Source organism: Dendrobium catenatum, unplaced genomic scaffold, assembly GCF_001605985.2.
Source record: "Dendrobium catenatum unplaced genomic scaffold, ASM160598v2 fragScaff_scaffold_1557, whole genome shotgun sequence".
Taxonomy (NCBI): domain Eukaryota; kingdom Viridiplantae; phylum Streptophyta; class Magnoliopsida; order Asparagales; family Orchidaceae; genus Dendrobium; species Dendrobium catenatum.
The window spans coordinates 8725605-8741636 of record NW_021320019.1 but is presented as its reverse complement, the minus strand read 5'-3'; the positions used below and the strand labels follow the sequence as shown (position 1 = coordinate 8741636).

General features: G+C 34.8%; 1 protein-coding gene across 2 annotated transcripts in view; it reads right to left on the bottom strand.

Moving 5' to 3' along the window:
• Positions 1–16032, bottom strand: part of LOC110113577 (splicing factor SF3a60 homolog) — a 37022-nt gene that overhangs the window by 12060 nt on the left and 8930 nt on the right. The window contains exons 3-8 of one of the 2 annotated variants that reach the window (XM_020846217.2): positions 14339–14443; positions 12402–12544; positions 11840–11936; positions 10585–10749; positions 3076–3147; positions 2753–2908 (exon numbers count right to left, since the gene is read on the bottom strand). In XM_020846217.2, the coding sequence (XP_020701876.1) occupies positions 2753–2908; positions 3076–3147; positions 10585–10749; positions 11840–11936; positions 12402–12544; positions 14339–14443 (738 nt within the window). The remainder of the gene's footprint in view (positions 1–2752; positions 2909–3075; positions 3148–10584; positions 10750–11839; positions 11937–12401; positions 12545–14338; positions 14444–16032) is intronic. The other variant, XM_028700564.1, reaches the window with a different exon arrangement.

Here is a 16032-nt window from a genome sequence, read left to right as displayed (position 1 = left end):
TTAAATTTTAATCACATTTAATATAAATGTAATTCACATATAAATTTATAAATTTAATATAAACTATTATTAATTTATGTTATATACTTATATATAATTTATATCTATATAATATGTATCAAATTTATTTGAATATTGTATACAAATTTTTTTCGAAAAAAAATCACTTGAAAGTAATCTTCTATCATGCACGCACATGACACAATTAGTTGTTTAGTCCCACATCACTTGGGAGACTTTTCTTGTGTTTTTTATATATCTTTCTTTCTTTCCATTAGTAAAGAGCCCATATTGGGAGGTGAAACCATGTGGGTATAATTAATTGATACTTATGATATAATTTTTCGAACTTATTAACTAATATATTATACTTAAATTAATTTAATATTTAATAAAATATTTATATTAAATTAAAGCATTTAAATAAATTATACATTGAACTGATTCTTAAAAACGGGGACCGGTTCACCGATTGAACCTACGGGTTCAAATCGGTTCACACCAGTTTGATGTTGGGCCGGTTTTTCATAAGGACCGAATCGACCACATACCTGATTCACGGTTGAACTGGCCAATCCGGTCCGGTTTTCAAAACCATGATAATAAACAACTGATATATTTAATTTCAAGACATTTGAAATTTTATGCATTTTTAAATCTCAATTATGTTCACATACAATCAATTGCATCAATTGTAAAAATATAATGCTCATGATTGATAATCAAACAATATTAAAAATGTAAATACCCTTAGTATTAAATATGCTAAGAAGAAGGACCATTTTTAATCTTGTATGCATAAATTTATGAGTGCATTTAGTGTTTTCAGAGATAAAAATGCAATGGGATGTGCAAAAGGTCTTTTTGGTTTCATTGTACAAAGTGCAAAGCAAAAGTGGCTTTTTTGTTAACCAAAGTGATCATTACTTATATAAAAGTATACAAATATAATGCTTATTTAATTAACCAAAGTTAAACCACATCAAGAATTAGAGTTTGTTCCAAGTCAAAGATTGGATCAAAATCAATTCACGATATTTTATTTTATTTTGTTATCTAGATATATTTATGATATTTTTTTCCTAAATCTCTCCCTCTTGTTTATCTCTCTCTATTCCGACCTATCCTTTTCATCCATGTCATCAGCATCAAAGACAATGTAATCCATCTCACGCCAAGCTACAAAAGCATGTAAGTTATCTATCCCAAAACACTGCAAGCAACAAGTCATTGTTGGAACTTGCTTACATTTAAAGCTCCTCACTTGTCCGAACATGATCCCTCGTCCAGTAGAATCGCAAGTCTACCACTTCATCTTGGCACTTCGACACAGATGATTAGCAAAACAAATGCGCATCAACGTAGTGAAGTGTTAGGGCTCAAGCTCACAGTGCTTCTCTTCAAAAGCACAGTTTTAATAACCTTGATGTAAATATGTATTTATGTGCTTGCTTGATGGTTTAATACCATCCATAAGGACTTGCGTTCAAGAATTGGCATGTGTGTGTATGAGCAGCACTCAACTTTCTTCAAAGATATAAGAACCTTAAGTATAAATGTGAGCGACAAGGCAAGGGTTGCAAATAAATTAATATGCCCGACTTCATTAGAGCTCATTCATGATCATTTAACTAACTATCGAATAAGCGTGAACACTTTTATAAAGACTAGATTGATAAATGAACTAATTTATCAACTTGGTATTTGATTCATTTATGATCATGAATAATATTATTTAAAGCTCATAAACAAATTCATTAAGAAGTTCAATTAAGGCTTGATAATATGCTCATTCAAGACTTGATTACAATTTTAATTAATAAGTGATTAAATAGAAGTCTTATTCTCTTCTATATTAAATTGATTTTGTTCATGAACACAATAAATATGTTAGGCTATTTAGATTCTTATTTATTAATTCATTCAATTAAAATCTCATTTTTAAGCTCAATAGGCTACTCATCAATAAGCTAAATAAGGTTTATTCACATAAATAACAAGCTGCTCCATGGGAGCTATTATTTTGTGCGGACACCGGATGAGTCTCTCGTCCGGTTAAGCGCTCGGTATCGAGCGGTACCGAGCGCGGTATATTTTGGGATGACGTGGCGCATTTTTATTAGCCTCTGGACATCCTTCGGACTCCGCACAGAATAATAAATTGCTCCATGGTGTTGCTTGTTTATAGGCCCGATATAACTCACTTGATAAGCTAACGAGCCGAGCTCAAACCAAGATCAAACAATCATAATTTTAGACAAACTGAGCTTGAACACTTGCACAAATACTTAAATCGAGCTTGAGCTCTATTTTAGCAAACAAGCTCAAACTCGAGCAAGTTCCTGCTTAGCACAGCTCAATTCATTTACAATCCTAGATAAGGCTACTAGATTTGGTTCAAGCAACAAGAAATTAAGATAAGGTTAACAAAATGCAAATGACAAGAATTGCATGACTAAATGTTACGAAGAATCTCACCAGTCACACATCATGCCAACTACAGAGAAATTATTTCAAAAATGCAAATGATAATTATCTATAAAAGGGACTCATGTAAAGTAATTAACATAAACAAAAAATAGCTGCAGTGTTGAGGCCAACGATATTAAGAGTTGGCAGATAAAATAACTAGTTTCCAAATGTCCTTCAGGAGTATGAACAAAGACAAATATGCTATGCATGAAACCAAGAACTTAGTTTAATATGAATATCATTATTCATTATAACCTTGCAAACAGAGTAAGAAGCATACCTCCTTAAAAAATTCACACATTCGTTGCAATTTAGCTTCCATCAAAGCAATTTCTTTCATGGAGTTCTGCTGTAGAACAATGGATCCACCATTTTCTTGGGACGTGCGAGAACCTTTGCCAAAATGTTTTTTGTCAAGTTGATCCAAAGGTGTGTGCTATAGAGGGAAATTTCATGGAAACATTACAGATGAATATGTTAAGGAAATTTCGTATAAATCATCATAGCAATAAATAGTACCATGGCAATCAAAGAAAAAACTTCAACTACAAATTTCATAAAGAATAGATAAAAAATAAAATAATCAGCTTTGAAGATGAATACCTTCATAAGAAATAGCCTCTCTGCACGCTGCTGAAGTGTGCCACCGACTTTCAAACCTCGAGCCCCTAAAGCCTGAAATAGCATACATGAGAAATGTGCAATACAAGGATAAAAAGCTAACATAACTAGTAGAAACTTCAAAGAGAAAACAAAAAGTGAGAAATAGGAAATTGGATAATCATTTCATAGCACATCTCCATGTTGTATACATCATGTCGTACGCAAGATCTTGCATGCAAAATCATCTAAAAAAACAATAGATGACCCTAAACTAAAATAACAGCAAAAGGTTAGTTATTTGGATAATACTTAGTTGACAAACAATGTAGAAAGGCGAGTAAGTAATGTTGAGAGAAAAAATAGTCATCTAAAAAAAGAACAATACATAATCATAAAATGAAATGATAATAGAAGGGTTATTTATGTGGCTAAGGCCTAAGAGAAAATTGGTAAGCGATGAAAAGAGATAGAGATAGATGGAGGGGGGAAAAGAGAGAGAGAGAGAGAGAGAGAGAGAGAGAGGGCAATTATAGCCAGATCTCAAAACTCATGTGGTATCTCATCAAATCAGAATTAACTATTGTTCTCAAATGTAAGGAGCAAGTATAAGTATTTAGAAAAAAAGAAAAGATAACAACTTTCAAGTCAAAGTAAGCCTAATTGAAATTAGTTCAAATTAAGTAGAAATAATATTTTAGAGTACTCTAACAAAATATCTCCATTTTGAAAGAGAAAGGGCAGTAACATTGAGTCACGCATCCATCATTGCATGTGAAGGACGGTTTAGTGGGAAGGTGGATCCATGTTTTACTTTGCTTTGATTATATAAAAATTGGATTATCATAATTAGTTAGGAAGGGGTCATGAGAATCTATGTTGCACCAATACATCTATTTATGAAGGCGTGCCGTATCCGATACACGAATACGCCTCCGATACGGCACTAATACGTGTCGGATATGGCAAAGCCATATCCAATTAAAATACTATTTAATTTCTAAAGGACACACGTATCCGATACGCGTGTCCATTGAAAAAATAAACGCGTCGTATTTACTTCGACAGCTGCAAGCGAGGTTCTCTCATTTCCGAGATGGATTTGAGTCTCTTGATGATATGGGAATATTAGAAATTGCTAATCTTTCACTTGATGAGCCTGAATTAGAAGTTATGATATTTATTGAAGATGATATAGAAGTTCAAAGACAAACCACTGAAGAAGCAAATCATATCATTCCTTCTATTGAATAGTTGAAACTTCATGTGCTAGACAATTTATATTGATGCTTTTGTTGTTGTACTAAACATTTAATGGTTACTTTATTTTGACATTATAAGCTACAAGGCTACAAATGATGTTGCTTTCTTTTTTTATTTTTGTAATTTCAAATATTATGTTTTGATTGCTTTCTTAATTTTTTATGTATGATTTATAAATTATAATGTTGTGTCCGCGTCGTACATGTATCATGTATTTTTAAGAATTGACGTGTCCCGTATTCATAATGTGTCGTATTTGTGTCGTCGTATCCGTATCGGTGCAACATAGATGAGAATTCAAAGCTCATCATTTTTTTTTCGAGGAAGATTTATTAAGATCGAATCCTTTGAAATTTAAATTATCATATCATGCTCCTATTTTCAAATTGGAAACCTAAGGCCCCACAACACCACCAAAATTCCAAGGTGTTCCTGTCGTCTTGACTGTATGCCAAAAAACTTACCCATGTATACATGCACATACATATCATGTTCCTATTTTTAAGAATTGACGTTTCCCGTATCCGTATCGTGTCGCCGTATCCGTATCGGTGCAACATATATGAGAATTCAAAGCTCATCTTTTTTTTTTCAAGGAAGATTTATTAAGATCGAATCCTTTGAAATTTAAATTATCATATTATGTTACTATTTTCAAAATTGGAAACCTAAGGCCTTGCAATACTACCAAAATTCCAAGGTGTTCCTGTTGTCTTGACTGTATACCAAAAAACTTACCCATGAATACATGCACATAAATGTGGTAAAAAATACAATTTGAAATGCATGTGATAAGAGCCTTGCAAATATATGGTGTTGTAAGTTTTGAAAAACTAGGTATGCATATTGTACAATGTGGCTACTAAGTTTCCTCTCTCAAACAATTTCCATCACTTACCCTAAAGAAAATCAAACATCAAAACAAAATGCTTCCACCCAAAAAATAATGCCATAGAATTACAGTTTCATGTCTATTAAACATGAACTGCTTGCATCAAAACCTCCTTACCTTACAAAATGCATATTCATACAATCCAATTGCTTAAAAACAACACTCACAAAAATCGGTACCTTTAAAAACCATGAATGTTAATTGTTAGGATCAAATCCATTATAATTTCATTTCCATCATGTTCTACCCCAAATTTCTAAATTGGCAATATAAGGTCCCATCGCCCTACCAAAAGTCCAAGGTGTTCCTCTCATCAAATTAAATTACTCATGTATGAATTTTTGTATAAATGTGATAGAGAATACAATTTGAAATGCTTATGATGGAATTCTTGCAGAGAAAAGAAATTTAAACATTGGAATATCGAAATCCAAAATGTGGCTTTTCTTCATTCAAACCCTTCCCTATCTCTAATCGTCTTCATTAGACCTATCTCAACTATTTAGGATTAGCTTATGAATTCCTTATTTTCCAAGATTCATGTTAAATTCAACGTTAGATAATAAAACCATTCTTCACAAATTACTCCAAACAACTTCTAGTCACTTTACCTCTGATTTACGATCTACCATTTTTCTTTCCTAATCCCCCAAAAAACTATTTTTCTCTGCTCAACCAACAGGTACATTTTGTACCATTTATTTTACACGTCCAATCCATCAAATTCTATTTTTCAACAATCTCATATTTAATAAATAACACTCCAATAATTCCTCTAACATAAGCATTCATTAATTTATCCTTCAATGTAATACCACATACTCATCTTACCATTATATTTTTGTCAAACCTAACATGCTCATCTTAAGATGCTAAAGGGGGCCAAAAAGCGTGAGCGATTAGAAGCAAAAGAGGGAAATTAAGTGAAAGAAAGATGCACAAGAATAAGTAAAAGAGAGGTACAAATAAACAGGTTATTTGTGGGAGAACTGGGACAAGAGGTAGAGAGAGGGGGAAATTTGCCTATAGTTTTGACCGTAAATTAGATTTTTCTTACAAACGTGAGATAGAAAGAAATATGGAGAGCACGAGAGAGGGAGAGATGCATCTACAGTTTTGATCATGCATTAGATTTTCTTTACAAACGTGAGAAGGAAAGAAATAATCTACAAGTATATTTATGTTGACCCAAAACATTGTTTTGGAGTCATCAATTCTTGATGGTATGGGGGATCTTATAGATGAAGGTCTTGGCATTCACAATGCCATTGGAATATTCCAGCAATGAATCCAAGGAGACATATTTTCATATTTCATGCCTAGATGTTCACCACATGACGGCCTTCACATGACATGTTTCAAAATTTGAAACACACCGTAAGGTGTGTCTATGCATCAAAAGAGATGCCCAGGCATATATCATAAAAGAAATGTTCAAATACTGAAAAGCATTATGGATCCTCTTATATGATGATTATAAATGACTAAACAATATTAATATTCATGTTGCTACATTAAAAGGTGTGGAAATCGACTCAAATCTCCCAAATAGCGCCAAACTTGTGAAAAGAATTTCAATAAATCTCTAAATAACCCAAATGATCACAAAGACCCCTTCAGACTCATCTTCAAAATCATGAAATCTACCTAGTTGATAAGACAGATAGGCAGAGCACATTTATTTGACCTTATTGATTCCCAATCTATCGAAGGGACCTAGTGAGTTATCATCTCAATTAACAAGCCAAATTACACACTGCACAAAGCTATAAGTCATTCCAAGGCTTTCATAATCTTCGAAGTTGTAAGTCCTATTTATCGATGTTTAAATGAAAAAAAAAACCCAAAAACCCCATAAGGGCCTAACATAAGTAATAAAAGTCCTCAAATAAATTTGATTAATCGTTCCACCAAATCAATGATGTTTGGCCATAAGACCCCTCCCTTATTGTGCTTTCCAAGAATGCAAGTCTCAAACTAAACTAAGGCCAACTCATGCATTAAAAAGCCCATAAATTAAAAGTTAAAACTAAATCAAACAAACAAAACTTATATATCTCACATAAGCCTCTTCAACTTATGCTGGAACTCATGGACATCCCATCATACCTCTAAATTATTGTTATTCATGCCTATTGTATCTAAACCACAGTTAATCGACTTTTCAAGAAGCTACGGCGGCTCAAAACCCAAAAATATTGACAAACAATATGTTAGGCCAGCCCCCCTTAGGCCGGCTAAACCAGCTAAACCGGTCTCTGGGGGACCGGTTATTGTCTACAGGCGGAAGGGCAAGAGGGGGGCGGAGAGAGAGAGAGAGAGAGAGAGAGAGAGAGAGAGAGAGGCTAAGTAGAGGGGGTCCGCACACTAATTAAATATTGTATTTGAGGGAAAATTCAAATTAGGGGATATTCAGGGATTTAACTTCTATCATTTGCTTTAATTAGTCTTGTATTGTTAGGGTCTGGATCAACTTGAATTGGAAGAGAGATTTGAGATCTAGGATTTGTTCTTTTGGACTCTAGGCTTTGCTAGAGATTTGGAGAGTTGTTTCTTCCTCTCAAATTGAAAAAACTTATATCTTGTTTTGTTTTCTTGTTCGTGGATTGAATAGAAGAAATTTCCTTGTGTTTTTCTTCCAGTTTTTCTAAAATTTCTGCTTCATCTTGCTGATTTTTCTTTGAATTTAGCAGGATTTCTCGCTGTTTTCGCCAATTACAGTTAGGTTTGCTTGCAAACACAAGTATTTCCCTTAGAGTTACTTGCGAACTCAAGTATTTCCTATCACAATCTTCGTTGACAAACCTAGGATAATGAAATCACGAGATCAAGACCAGGTGGCTTGTCTCCATCCTCCAAATTGTTCCCCATTAATTTAATTCAAACTTAAATACCAAGTTGAAATTTTCTAAGCAAACTCGTTAATTAAAATTATTCTCCTACAAGCATGAGAAGTAATTAATTATAAGAGCTTGTACCTATAGCCTATAGGATGATAGGAAGTCTTGATTATAGATCTAAATAAACCCTGACAATACCATTCGAAGAAACCTAGATAAAACAAACCTAATATATCTTAAATAAAATTATTCTTTAGTTTCTCTTACACATAAAAAAGAGTTAAGGGTTGAGGTGGACTTTCCTAGTTGATTATCTAATCATCCTTAGCCAAACCTAGGTCATATCTAAGGAAGTGGTAAAGAGTTGCATACGGGTAGTTAAAGTGAAAGTGTGCATAGCTATGAATGCATGTATCATGGAGAGAAAGATGGGTAGCTAGTGCAACAAATTGACCTACAACAAATGTAACATTGAAATGCTCAAGCAATGAGCGCAAAAGGATGATGCAAAAGACTGAATGTGATGAGGACATCAGTAGAAGGTTCCAGCGCGTCTATCACAGGAGACATTGCAGATCGACGGTCACGATCATGAGCATCTATCTATGAGTTATTTTATGTTATTGTATTAGTATTATTTTCATTATTTGTTTTAGTTGACCTTTGTACCCTATGAGGGAGTTTAGAGAGTTGTAGCCTGGATGGCATATTTGTCTTTGAGTTTTCTTCGTTGTGGAGGCCTATATATAGATGCCCTAGACCTTGTATTGTTTTTTTATGATTGATTAATAAAATTTATGATTTCCTCCTGAGCTTGAGAGTTCTTGAGTGGTGAAGTCCCAAGGTGTGGGCAAAGCAACATCCACCAGTCGGCGGAAGAGTCCCCGGCTCATGGCTCACCTCCTTTCCCTTGCATTAAGCCGTTGGCCCCCTCCTTCACCTTGCCTTTGACCACCCCCTCTTCTTGCTCCAACCGCCGGCCATCCTCCAAACAACCCTTGCCGTGACTTCCCATCCCCTTCCCCACCTTAGCCGTCAGCCAAGCCCCACAACCGACCGGCCCATCCTCTTCCCCAAAGCCACCGCTAGCCCCAACCCCCCATGCCCCTCTTAATGATGATTTCAATCATCATTAATGGTTACCAAAATTGTCCCAATTGATTTAGGAAAGAAATAATTAAATTTGAATTTCAAATTATTTCCTAAATTAACCAAACATAAAATAGGAAAGTCTCCTAATTGGGTCTAATTTAATTTTAAATTAGATTTGATTGGATTAGTCAATTCCTAAATTAGATTCATGCTTTAGGAAACCTTTAATTTCCCCTCAATCCCCTCCCTCCTCCAAGCATGCCGTCGGCCCCTCCCTAATTTTGGAATTCGAATTGAATTATAATTTCCCTCCACCTCTATTAATTCGTTTAATTAATTACCTTCCTTGGTAATTAACTTAAAAGAACCCAATCCCTCCTAACCCTAGCCGTCCCCTCCTCTTCCATCCAAAACCCCAAACCCCTCCTAACCCTAGCCGTCCCCTCCTCCACCCGAGATCCCCCAATCCGCCGCCCATCCTCCCTTCTCCCCTCGCTCACTGCCGGCTCCTCCAAGATTCACGGATGGCTGATCCTGAAGTCGACCACGAATTTGGGTACAATTCTCAAGGGAAAATCGACATCCTTCAATCGCCCTTCTTTGATCCTGACTGGGAGTTTAAAAATTCAGTCGAAGACTACGTAGATTGCATACTCTTTCATCTCGTCGAAACGATCGATGAACAACGACCATCCAAACAGTGGCAACTCATCGGACGTCCACCTGTGCCTCCTTCTCCGACTACGCTCCCGTGATCAACGCTCCTGTGATCAAGACCATCGATGTCGTAACCCTCTTAGTGGCATCGTTTGGCTTGCTAAAGATCTCTCTCTACTAAAGCCCTCATAGAGTGTGAGTGCGAAAGGGAAACTCGAGGTGAAAGCTCTTGATATTAACATTTGAATTATTATTAGAGTACATCTAGATTTATTGTATTTTCTGATATTTTTTAAATTGATTTGTTCTCCTAAAAGTGTAACTGCATGCCAGAGCAAAACCTCAATGGATAATTCTTAAAATTATTTCCTGTGATTCATTAATCTTAAAGTAGCGAGCTTACAATAATTTTATTATTTCCTTACAATTATTGTTTGTTTCGCATCAGAATGCAAATAAAGACATAAGGACATAAGGCCAATAAGTGCCACAAAATACATGATCCACGAAGCTCTAATATCAACAAATGTAGAGAGAGAAAATAGAAGAAATTGAAATCATTGGGAAAGATAGAGAGAAGAGGAGATAAGAAGATAATAATGACACTTTTAATTCAATTCATCATTAATTAAGATTATGACTTAGTATTATCAAAGAGGAAAATTAACTATAATTAAATAAATTTAAATTCCTAATTTAAATAAAATAAATTCTAAAATACTGAAAACAAATTAAAATATACTTTCTTCGGTTGCATCACAAACATACCTCCTTCAGCTTTTCTGGGCCCACTTCCATGAGCTCTTCAACAGTACTGTAATAATCAAGATCAATAATAGACTCCTGTGACTGAACATGTCCATTCGCCAAATCTTTATTTTCCCATCCAGTGATCTTGCCATCAGCCCATAGCTCCTCAAACTCAGACTCCACCTGTAATAAAGCTAGTTAGTAATTAACATATAATTATGATTTTTCAACATATATATATATATATGGAAGAGTTCCATTATGTACAACAGCTGTACCATTTCCAAAAAAAAAGCCTAAGAGCTGTTACCTTTTTATTTTTTTGAAAAAAAGCCGCCGCAGTAGTCAACAGTTTAGTTTTCCTAAATTAATTAAAGCAGCTTTCTTAGAGACTAAAGTCCGAACCAATAAAAAAGGAGATCTCTTCGAGATCCACGTTCCAGCATTGTCCTTCCTCATTTTTCGATCGAGCTTTCTTCTCCAATGACGACGAAGCTCTTCTGATCTTCCTTCTCTATAGCCAGAACATCCTCAGCAAAGATGAAGCAAAAGCTTCAGCCTCGATTTCATCTCGAGCCGAGCTCTCGAGCCTGAGAGAAAATGTTGAGTCGAGCTCGTTCGTTGGGCTCGACACGAGCTCGAGCTCAAGTTCGACCTGCTATTTTGAGAGACGAGTCAAGCTCGAGTTTGCTGCTACTCGAGCTCAAGTCAACTCGTTTACACCCCTAGACCTACCCAACATGAATCCAAATTGATTTTGAGAAACCACGTCGTAACCTATGCCCAATAACTCTCTCCCCTAGTTTTAATGTATGACGCATTAACTTAATTCCTCTATAATTCGCACTCTTGTGCATCTAAAAATAGGGATCAACACACTCATTCTCCAATCATCTAGTATCTTTTTAATCTTCAAAATAAAAAGTCCTAAATTGAAGCACAATTAAATAATGAAAATTATAGGAATCCAATTACATTGAAAAGAACCGCAAGGAGAAAAATGTATAACGTGGTCACTATATCAAGTGCTTGTAGGATGCAGCGAAAGTATCCCTCATAAAAAACCATTCAAAAACTATATGCATATCAACTACTTGTAATCACTCCTCACTTTTATAAGAAATTTCTGTAGTCAAAAAGTTCTCTCATTCTTTGAGATCGCTAAACAAAATAATATAAAATAATTAAAGAAAAGCAGATATTGTGCTTGCAGGTTAGTGGCAATAAATAAACAAACAGGGCCAAAAATAAAATAGCTAGAATGCAAAGGAACCTTTGAAAACATTCTTCCAAGGTCTTGCAGGGGCTCTGTACGCTCAAAATATGATAGTAGGTATTCCAGAAGGTGTGTCAAGTAGTCTTTGTATTGCCTGCATTTTTAATTGCAGATATTAATGCACTGCAACGAGAACTATACACCGATATAAATATTATTTTGAAGTCTTAACATCGATGAAATTCGGCAAAAGCTAATTTTTCTGACCCAAGGTTTCATGTGGAATCTCACAGCAATCAAAAGCTGACTTAATCAAGATTTACTGAAGGTAAACTATGAAAATTTTACAATCAAACACAGGAAATAGATTAAATATTGCGAACAAAAGTATTTTTGAGACGTTTTGAACCCTTCAGCTCTATTTAGAAAGCAAAAGAAAATAGTAGATTATCACGTTGTCACTTGGAAGGGAGATAACTGAAGGATCCACCAGCCAACTATTCAATTGTCATCAACCCACCAAGTAAATCAAGCAACAAGCAAATCTAAACCAGACGTGCTTACTATATAATATAGAGGAAATCAAAATAATCCATTGAATTCCATGTATTTGGTATACCTTGTTAGCTTTAGATGGCGAGGAACCTTCTGAAACTGAGAAAATGTATCCAGGAATGCTGAATATTCAACAGGCTCCCCAAACTTCGAGTTAATATATTCATTATATAACTCATGCATGTCAAGGTACCGCCCAAAAGCTTCCTGTGTAAATATCAGAATCCGTTGAACTAGCGTTAGCTTATACTTCAACAATATTTAGAGTCGGAGATTGCAGGTTGGGCTTATAATGTATACTTTAACCAGTAAATGATAGGTAAAAAGCAGGAAAAAATCATTGTGAAACAAGATAAAATAGATCCAAGTAGATCATTTGTTGGTTCTAGGGCTGGTCAACAGCAGCCTAAATCTTACCACGCATGCCAGCATGATCCTACACCCAAAATCATAAAATCCTGCAGAAATTAAAATACTTATATCACAACACAGCTTCCAAATTTATATCTCTGCACTAACAAATCTAAGTAAAAGTAACAACCATTAGCGCTAGAACAGCATACAATGGCTAAAATGGAAAAAAAATGGTGACAGCCAAAATTATTCTTAAATAATGTACAACAGCAGCCTAAATCTTACCACGCATGCCAGCATGATCCTACACCCAAAATCATAAAATCCTGCAGAAATTAAAATACTTATATCACAACACAGCTTCCAAATTTATATCTCTGCACTAACAAATCTAAGTAAAAGTAACAACCATTAGCGCTAGAACAGCATACAAAGGCTAAAATGGAAAAAAAATGGTGACAGCCAAAATTATTCTTTCATAATGTACAAATCAAAATAAGTAATCACAGCTTACAGTAAACCAAAATGTCTATATCAAGAATTGGTCAAAATATCTAGAATATAGTGATGGTTTAAGATTTGATGCAACAACAACTACAACATCATCAAGCCTTTATCCCGTTATGTGGGGTTGCTACATGAATCATTTTTCTCCAAGATGAAACAGCTGAATTCAATATAGTTATCGCAAGATGTTATAGAAATCTATTTATTATATTTGATCAATTGAAATGCATTGATGGAATGCCCCGCCAAAAGAATAATCATCAACACTATACGAAGTGACTTTTCAATTATAGGCCCTTCATAAGTGGAACGTATATACAACTTGTTACAAGATAAGACGCTGACATCATTTTCCAGGCTCCTTCATGATAAACCCACAACATTTCATAAAAAATTCAAAAGAAAATACAAAGAAATGCATAACAATCCTTGCGTCTACAGTGCCCCCTTTTAGTGTATGTGTTCAAACGAAAATCACGGTGCAAGACTACCTAAGATACATAAACAATTACATCCAAGCAGTTAAGGATAACACAAGAACCACAATAAATAAATGCAAAATGCAGTCAGTCAAAAAGCACATGAAATAAGTGCTTATGTTGACTTATGTTCCATGCAAGCAACGTTGCTAGCTTCATACTGTGGAGAGTCTCCATGCAATATTATTCAAGATACAAATTCAGAACAGAATAATGCAGGGAAACTTGGGAGAATAAAGGATGGCATGGCTGTTAGTACTCAAAATGCTATGTGCCATACGCCCTTTCTGAAGAGAGAATTTGCAAAAATAAAGCAGGGAGGAGAATGGACAGAAGAAGAGCATAGAAGCGCCACCACAAATTAAAATCCATTAACATCATAAGCAAGAAGAGCATTTAGAGCTAACCAAAGAAAACAATACGTAAATATGCAGATGCCAAATGAGCTAGATGCATTTTCATATTAGTGAATATGCTGGAATGACTAGTCCAAGAAGCTTCTCCAATTGAGGCAGTAATATTTTGACAATCTTAATTTTGCACAATTAAAATGATTAAAGAATGAAATATCTAGCAAAAAATTCTAAAATTGCTATAAATTTGGATATAGGATATAGACAATGAGGATGGTATGAAGATGCCCATAGAAGATGATATTTACCTCGCCACTAAACTCAATGTGTGGTTCTTCTTTAAGCAACTCCTCAAACTCCTCAGTTGGATCAATAACTCGTGCAAGTGGGTGACGCCTATGGTACTCACGAATCTTCAGGTGAATAAAAAAGCATGGAAAATAACATTAGACCACCTATGTAAAAAAAAAAGTTAACAAATAAAGCACTTGAATTATGCTAATAAAAATAATCGCAACGAAACCTACACTTTCATATACATTCATAGATTCATCAATTTTAAGTAGACAGAACAGCAAAAATGTCAGAAAAAAAAAAAAAATGGTGCAATTAAATTAATTGATTACTAGTTAAAAGAAGTTAAATTATATAATTTGACTTTAACAGGCTACCCAAAAGGTTAAAAGAAAAATTTTTATTGAAAGGTGAGTTTAGTTGTAGGGACATATACAATATGTTAACGTTTGTTTATGTTGACTTATGTTTACCTAAATATGACATAATTGATCGTGAATCTGATCAGTGGAAAGCTTACGGAACCAATAGGAACTAGAACAAGGGATTTAGGTTTTATATTGAAAATCTTGAGGGAAAATTATTTTCTCATTATTTATTGGATCTAAACAGTGCGTAACCTTCTTGTTTTTTACAAAACAAAGAGCAAACAGCAGTGTAAATATTCTAGAACAGGTTTCCATCAGTTGAATCGGCATTGGATTGAACTAATGATAACTCAGAAAAAAACCAACCCATATCCTCAAGCCTCCTTGCAGTGTACGTGAACACCAGAGTAATTTTTCATAAGATAAATTAGGTTTGTCCTAATCCTAGGCGATGGTTTACTTAGATCCAGGGACAAGATTTTCTATGGGTATAAGCTTCATAATTAATAACCCTGCCCTCACACAAGAAAACACTTTCAATTAAGGAGGTAGCTTAAGTTTAGTTCAATAGTTAGATGTGAATTAATTGAGTGGGGAATGATTGGGGTGATGGAGGTGAACCTAATGAAAATCCCATGATTCTATCATCATGGATATACCAGTGGATCTAAGGGGCTTTGAACCATAAGATCCAGGAAGCTTGATTATCAACCATAGGTTGTCTCCTCTTAGGTATTCCAAACAAATTTAAGGTGGAAGGGTGCATGTGTACCAAAGACGTGCTTTTAAGGTAAAAGCCAAATCATATAATGGCAACGGACTTAGTTTATCATGGCACTGGTTATGACCAATAAAAGCACATAGGCATGACAAGACTATTAATTGCCCACAAATGATAGTTTGACTCAAAGGAGCATATCTAAGACATCAAATTTTTTGTTTATGTAGTTTGAAACTTTGAATAAGTGGATTTGATTTTAGTGGGCTAATAGCATGGGAATTGGCCAAAGTCTAGGATGGGTTAGAGCTTGCGTATGCTTGAAAACTCAATATTTGATTTAACAGACTTGTTCGCATTATCCCAACTCAAATTAATCTGAATGATTTGATGAGGTCATTGGCATTGTGTCGTCCTAATTAATTAAGATGGCTTACAAGGCATATTGATTTTGTGTTGGCCTTAATTTGGTCCTCAAATAGGCACTTGATGATTCATTACCCCTAGGAGGGCATCATAGTCCTCTTGGGCCACCACAAGTATCCATCATAACCCTTTGGTTTAATTTAAGAACATTTACAAATAGAGAGTATAATTGCATACATTTTGATGCATAATCGTG